Source organism: Myiozetetes cayanensis, unplaced genomic scaffold, assembly GCF_022539395.1.
Source record: "Myiozetetes cayanensis isolate MyiCay16 unplaced genomic scaffold, myiCay2020 scf112, whole genome shotgun sequence".
Taxonomy (NCBI): domain Eukaryota; kingdom Metazoa; phylum Chordata; class Aves; order Passeriformes; family Tyrannidae; genus Myiozetetes; species Myiozetetes cayanensis.
The window spans coordinates 111,843-119,269 of record NW_026086738.1 but is presented as its reverse complement, the minus strand read 5'-3'; the positions used below and the strand labels follow the sequence as shown (position 1 = coordinate 119,269).

The window sequence follows — 7,427 nt, the reverse complement described above, 5'->3', positions numbered from 1 at the left end:
AGGGGCTGGTTGGAATCCCCTTCCCCGTGTCCCCCTGACACCGTGTGTGTCGGCAGGGGCTGGTTAGAGTCCCCTTCCCCGTGTCCCCCGTGTCCCCCTGACCCCACTCCATGTTGGCAGGGGCTGATCCAAATCCCCTTCCCCCGTGTCCCCCGTGTCCCCATGTCCCCCTGACCCCTGTGTGTGTCTGCAGGGGCTGGTTGGAATCCCTTCCCCGTGTCCCCGTGTCCCCTGACCCCTGTGTGTCGGCAGGGGCTGATCCAAATCCCCTTCCCCGTGTCCCCATGTCCCCCTGACCCCACTCCATGTCGGCAGGGGCTGGTCCAAATCCCTTCCCCGTGTCCCCGTGTCCCTGTGTCCCCTGACCTGTGTGTGTCATCAGGGCTGGTCCAAATCCCCTGTGTCCCCGGTGTCCCCGGACCCTGTGTGTCGGCAGGGGCTGGTCGGAGCCGCTGGCGCTGGGCTCGGGCGGCGGAGCCTGGGCGGAGCCGGAGCCGTTCCCGCGCCCGGCCGCGCTCCGCAGCAGCGGGGCTGGCAGTGGAGCGGCCCCACCGCGCCCAAACGCGCCAAACCCGGCCGGCACCGCATCGAGCCGCCCACTGGCAAGAGGTGAGGGGGCTGCGGGTGGGAGTGCAGGTGTGGGGACACACTGGTGATGCCAGCATCATCCCTCGCTCACATCCCCACCTTGCTTTTCCCACCCAGACCCCTGAGCTTCCCGGAGACCCCCCAGGCCGCCCCGTCGCGCGCTGGACAGCCCTACCGGCAACCTTCCGGAAGCTTCTCAGCCCCCGGCGGCGCCGGCACGGCCTACGCTCGCTACAAACCCTCCCCGGAGAGGTGGGAACGGGCACTGGGGGGGAATTTGGGAGGGGAACGCTGGGATTTTGGGATGGGGGGGTCATTCCTGAGTTTTCTTTGCCGGGGTAGGTACGGCGGGCGCTCGGCGTTCCCGGGGGAGCCGCACTCCGGACACTCCTCCGGACACTCCGGACACTCCTCCGGACACTCCGGACACTCCAGCCACGACGACTCCTCGTCCGGAGGAGGGATCAGCAGCCACGAGGGCACCATGGAGCGCCACAAACCGGGTACGGGAACGTCGGGAGGGCTCGGGATATCCTGGGATACCCCTTGGATAAGGGGGGGGTTATCCCAGTGATTTGGCGCCTCCGGAATTCCAGAGCCCCTCTGGCACGTCCCGGCACAGTCGCGGCTGCCCGGCGGGAAACGCCCGGGCCGGCAGGAGCCCGGCGGGAAGGACTCGCCCAGCAGGCATTCCAAGGTGAGCCGGGAGATCCGGGGATCCTGGGAACATCAGGGATCCTGGGAACATCAGGGATCCCGGGAACAGCAGGGATCCCAGGAACAGCAGGGATCCTGGGAACATCAGGGATCCCAGGAACATCAGGGATCCCGGGAACAGCAGGGATCCTGGGAACAGCAGGGATTTGGGGAGCTCCAGGGATTCTGGGACCACCAGGGATCCTGGGAACACTAGGGGATTCCAAGAGCACCAGGGATTTTGGGACCACCAGGGATTTTGGGAGCCCCAAGGATTCTGGGAGCATCAGGAGATTCCAAAAGCACCAGAAATTTTGGGACCACCAGGGATTCTGGGAGCACCAGGAGATTCCAAAAACACCAGGGATTTTGGGACCACCAGCAATTTTGGGAGCACCAGGGATTCCAGGAGCTCCAGGGATTTTGGGGACCACCAGGAGATCCCAAAAGCACCAGGGATTCTGGGACCACCAGGGACTTCGGGAATTTTGGGAGCACCAGGGGTTCCGGGAGCCCCAGGAATTCCGGGAGCCCCAACCATTCATGGACCCACCTTCCCCCTTGACCTTTTCCCTTTCTCATCCCCCCCAAAAATCCAACCCCCCCTGGGCCTTCCCAACATTTTCCAGCCGGGGGAGCCGCCGTATTCCAGCCATTCCAGCACCAACACCCTGTCCAGCACCGCCTCCAGCGGCCACAGCGACGAGCGCTGGTCCGACCCGGCCGATCCCGCGGGCTCCGACCCGATCCCGACCCCAATCCCAGCCCCAATCCCACCAAGGGCGGCTCCAGCGACAGCGGCATCGACGCCCCCGCCAGAGCCGGCCCCCAGCGGGACGCCAAGATTCCCAAATCCAGCAGCGGCGGCGCCGCCGATTCCAGGCGGGATCCGTCCCCCCCCTCCGGGAAGAGCTGCCGGCAGAAAAGCGGGAATTCCGCCGCCCCCGACGCCTTCAAGCCCAGGTGGGGGCGGCGTCCCCCTCATCCCTGGATCCCCCACACCCCCTGGATCGGCAGGGGGGTGGTGATTTTTTTGGGAATTCCCACGTGGTGATCCCGCTTTTCCCGGCAGTTCCAGCCCCCGGCCCCTCCTCCCCTCCTCGGCCGCCCCCCAACTTTCCGCTTCCGTCCCCAAATCCTTCTTCTCCAAGACCCCGGCAGGAGCTAAAGGCGGCGGCGCCGGATGGAAACGGCCCGAGGAGCCCCTCGAGCCCAGAAAGTGAGTGGGGGACCCAAAAACAGGGGCGGGACCCTGAAAATGGGGATCGAGGGCACAGGAGCCCAAAATGGGGGCAGGACCCCAAAATGGGATCGAGGGCACAGGAGCCCAAAAAGTAGGGCAGGACCCCAAAATGGGGTCAGGGGCACAGGAGCCCAAAATGGGGGGGCAAGACCCCAAAAAGGGGGTCAGGGGCACAGGAGCCCAAAAAAGGGGGGGCAGGACCCCAAAAATGGGGTCAGGGGCACAGGAGCCCAAAATGGGGGGGCAAGACCCCAAAAAGGGGGTCAGGGGCACAGGAACCCAAAATGGGGGGGCAGGACCCTGAAAATGGGGGTCAAAGGACACAGGAGCCCAAAATGGGGGACAGGACCCCAAAAATGGGGATTGAGGGCACAGGAGCCCAAAAAGGGGGGGCAGGACCCTAAAAAAGGGGGTCAAAGGCAAAGGAGCCTCAAATGGGATTTTTGGGGTGTTTGAGGGATCCCTGTAGGATTTTGGGATTCCCCCATGGATTTTGGGATCCCCCAATCCCCATTTTCCCCCCCATAGACAGGTGAATGTCTTCGCCAGCCCCGTCCTCCGGGACCTTCACCCCTGGGATTTTTGGGTTCCCCTCAGGATTGGGGTTTCCCCATGGATTTTGGGATTCCCCATGGATTTTGGGATCCCCAATCCCCATTCCCCCCAGGCAGGTGAATGTCTTCGGCCAGCCCCGTCTCCGGGACCTTCACCCTGGGATTTTGGGGTTCCCTTAGGATTGGGGATCCTTTGGGATTTGGGGTGTCCCCCATGGATTTTGGGATTCCCCATAGATTTTGGGATCCCCCAATCCCCATTTCCCCCCGCCAGACAGGTCAATGTCTTCGACCAGCCCCATCTCCGGGACCTTCACCCCTGGGATTTTTGGGGTTCCCCTCAGGATTGTGGGGTTTTTTTGGGTTCCCCTCAGGATTGGGGTGTCCCCCATGGATTTTGGGATTCCCCCATAGATTTTGGGATCCCCCAATCCCCATTTCCCCCCCACAGACAGGTGAATGTCTTCGGCCAGCCCCGTCTCCGGGACCTTCACCCCTGGGATTTTTGGGGTTCCCTTTAGGATTGGGAGATCCCTTTGGGATTTGGGGTGTCCCCCATGGATTTTGGGATTCCCCCATAGATTTTGGGATCCCCCAATCCCCATTTCCCCCCCATAGACAGGTGAACATGTTGGGGCAGCCCCATCTACGGGACCTTCACCCCTGGGATTTTTGGGGTTCCCCTCAGGATTGTGGGGTTTTTGGGTTCCCTCAGGATTGGGGTGTCCCCCATGGATTTTGGGATTCCCCATAGATTTTGGGATCCCCAATCCCCATTTCCCCCAGGCAGGTGAATGTCTTCGGCCAGCCCTGCCTCCGGATCTTCACCCTGGGATTTTTGGGGTTCCCTCAGGATTGTGGGGTTTTTTGGGTTCCCCTCAGGATTGGGGTGTCCCCCATAGATTTTGGGATCCCCCAATCCCCATTTCCCCCCCCCAGACAGGTGAATGTCTTCGGCCAGCCCCGTCTCTGGGATCTTCACCCCTGGGATTTTTGGGGTTCCCTTTAGGATTGGGGTGTCCCCCATGGATTTGGGATTCCCCCATAGATTTTGGGATCCCCCAATCCCCATTTCCCCCCCCCAGACAGGTGAATGTCTTCGGCCAGCCCCGTCTCCGGGACCTTCACCCCTGGGATTTTTGGGGTTCCCTTTAGGATTGGGGGATCCCTTTGGGATTTGGGGTGTCCCCCATGGATTTTGGGATTCCCCCATGGATTTTGGGATTCCCCCATGGATTTTGGGATCCCCCAATCCCCATTTCCCCCTCCCAGACAGGTGAATGTCTTCGGCCAGCCCCGTCTCCGGGCCTCGCTCCGCGACCTCCGCTCCCCCCGGCGCGCCCCCAAATCCAGCATCGAGGACGACCTGAAGCGCCTCATCCTCATGGATTCCTCGGCCCCCGAGCCGGAAACCCCTGTGAGAGGGAATTCCGAAATTCCCAGCCTTTGCCCCTCCCCTTCCCTCCCCCCAGAGGGTGACCCCCCAAATTCCCGTGCAGCCCCTGCAGAGGACGCTGTCGGACGAGAGTCTGTGCGGGGGGCGCCGGACCCTCTGATCCCAAATCCCGCATCCCAACCCTGGATCCCGAGGCGTCCCGGGGTTTATCCTCCAGCACCCTGCCCAGCCGCGGCAGCACCCCCAGGACAGGAAGGGTGAGGGGTTTGGGGGTCAGAGGGGGAGTTGGGGATTTAGGGGTGTTTGGGGGTGGGAAGGAGGTTTGAGGGGAATTGGGGATTTGGGGTTCAAAGGGGAATTTGGGGGCTTGGAGGTGGGAAAGGGGGTTTGAGTGGGAATTGGGGGATTTGGGGGTCAAAGGGGGATTTGGGGGATTTAGGGGGTGGGAAAGGGGGTTTGAGTGGAATTGGGGGATTTGCAGGGTCAAAGGGGAATTTGGGGGTTTGGGGGTGGGAAAGGGGGTTTGAGTGGGAATTGGGGATTTGGGGGTCAGAGGGGAATTTGAGGGGGTTTGTGGGTGGGAGAGGGGGTTTGAGTGGAATTGGGGGATTTGCAGGGTCAAAGGGGAATTTGGGGGTTTGGGGTGGGAAAGGGGATTTGAGTGGCAGTTGGGGGATTTGGGGTGTCAAAGGGGAAAGGATTTAAGAGGAATTTGGGGTGTTTGGGGGTCAAAGGGGAATTTGGGGGGTTTGGGGGTGGAAAGGGGGTTTGGGAATTGGGGGATTTGGGGGTCAAAGGGGATTTAGGGGGTGTTTGGGGGTGGGAAAGGGGGTTTGAGGGGTGGAAATGGGGATTTAGGGGGAATTTGGGGTTTTGGGGGGATGGAAAGGGGGATTTAGGAGGGAATTTGGGGGATGGAAAGGGGATTTAGAAGGGAATTTGGGGGGCTTGGGAGGGGATTTGGGGGTTGAAAGGGGGGATTTGGGTGAAAAGGGGGCATTTAGGGGAAATTTGGGGGGAATTTGGGGTGTCCGGAGGGGGATTTGAGGGGGTTTGAGGGAATTGGGGAGATTTGGGGGTCAAAGAGGGATTTAGGGGGTGTTTGGGGGTGGGAAAGAGGGATTTGAGGGGTGGAAATGGGGATTTAGGGGGGAATTTGGGGGTTTGGGGGGATGGAAAGGGGGATTTAGGAGGGAGTTTGGTGGGTGGGAAAGGGGGAATTTGGGGAGTTTGGGGTGTTTTGGGGGGTGTTTGGTGGGTCGGAAAGGGGGATTTAGGAGGGAATTTGGGGTTGTTTTGGGGGCTGTGACTTTTGGGGTTTCCCGCGAAGGATGTGAATGTTTTGGGGTTGTTTGGGGTCATTTTGGTGCCGTGAGTGAATTTGGGGTATCCCCTGAAGGATGTGAATGTTTTTGGGGTCGTTTTGGGATGTTTTGGTGCCATGAGTGATTTTGGGGTACCCCCTGAAGGATGTGAATGTTTTGGGGTCATTTTGGTGCCATGAGTGATTTTGGGGTGTCCCATGAAGGATGTGAATATTTTGGGGTGTTTTGGGGTTGTTTGGGTGCCATGACTGATATTGGGGTATCCCCTGAAGGATGTGAATGTTTTTGGGGTTGTTTGGGGTTGTTTGGGCGCCATGAGTGATTTTGGGGTATCCCCTGAAGGATGTGAATGTTTTGGGGTTGTTTGGGGTCATTTTGGTGCCATGGGTGATTTTGGGGTGTCCCATGAAGGAAGTGAATGTTTTGGGGTTGTTTGGGGTCATTTTGGTGCCATGAGTGATTTTGGGGTGTCCCATGAAGGATGTGAATGTTTTGGGGTGTTTTGGGGTTGTTTTGGTGCCATGAGTGATTTTGGGGTATCCCCTGAAGGATGTGAATGTTTTGGGGTTGTTTGGGTGCCATGACTGATATTTGGGGTTTCCCCTGAAGGATGTGAATGTTTTGGGGTTGTTTGGGGTTGTTTGGGCGCCATGAGTGATTTTGGGGTGTCCCATGAAGGATGTGAATGTTTTGGGGTCGTTTTGGGATGTTTTGGTGCCGTGGGTGATTTTGGGGTATCCTATGAAGGATGTGAATGTTTCGGGGTTGTTTGGGGTCATTTTGGTGCCGTGGGTGATTTTGGGGTATCCCCTGAAGGATGTGAATGTTTTTGGGGCTGTTTGGGGTCATTTTGGTGCCATGACTGATTTTGGGGTGTCCCCCCAGGCCCTGGGGTGTCCCCAGAGCTGCCCCTGTGCCGGATGGACCCCGGGCTGATCCCCCTGCCCGACACGGCGGGGCTGGAATGGGCCAGCCTGGTCAGCGCTGCCAAGGCCTACGAAGGTGGGGACCCCAAATTGGGGGATTTTGGGGGGATTTAGGGGGTGGAAAGGGGCTGGGAGGGATTTGGGGGGTGAAGGGGAGATTTGGGGGTGGGAAGGCTGGGGAGGGGAATTTTGGGGTGGGAAGGGGATCTGGGGGATTTGGGGGTAAAGGAGGGATTTGGAGAGGATTTTGGGGGTGGGAAGGGGCTGAGGATTTGGGGGTGAAGGGGGAGATCTGGGGGGGTGAAGGCTGGAGGGGATCTGGGGGCGGGAAGGCCGGAGGGGATCTGGGAGGGAATCTGGGGGTGAAACGAATGGGAGGAACCTGGGAGGCCGAGGGGGCTGGGAGGATTTTGGGGATGAAGTGGCGGATCTGGGAGGTGAGAAGGAGTCAGATGAATCTGTAGTCTTGGATGGCCTTGTGCTACTCTTGGGTGGCCTTGGGTGTCTTGGGGGCATTTGGGGGCTTGGGGCATTTCTTAGCGCAGGTCTTTAATCTTGAGGGCATTTAGGGCGTCTTGGGGTGTCTTGGATACTCTTGGGTGTCTTGTGGCACATTTGGAGTGGTCCAGTACATACCTTTATGCCCTTTACATCTCAAAGGCCCTAAAGACTCAAGATCTGCGTACCAGGTCTCTAGGC

General features: G+C 59.7%; 1 protein-coding gene across 1 annotated transcript; it reads left to right on the top strand.

The window, feature by feature from the left end:
* Positions 1 to 436: 436 nt before the first annotated feature.
* LOC126635163 (signal-induced proliferation-associated 1-like protein 3) lies at positions 437 to 4,637 on the top strand (the record flags this gene model as incomplete). The annotated part of the gene is made up of 9 exons (XM_050306103.1): positions 437 to 609; positions 706 to 840; positions 931 to 1,091; positions 1,185 to 1,285; positions 1,914 to 2,247; positions 2,357 to 2,503; positions 4,021 to 4,024; positions 4,354 to 4,498; positions 4,554 to 4,637. Coding segments are annotated over 9 exons (1,284 nt in total), but the record flags the coding sequence as incomplete, so codon positions are not given.
* Between the last annotated feature and the right edge of the window lie 2,790 nt (positions 4,638 to 7,427).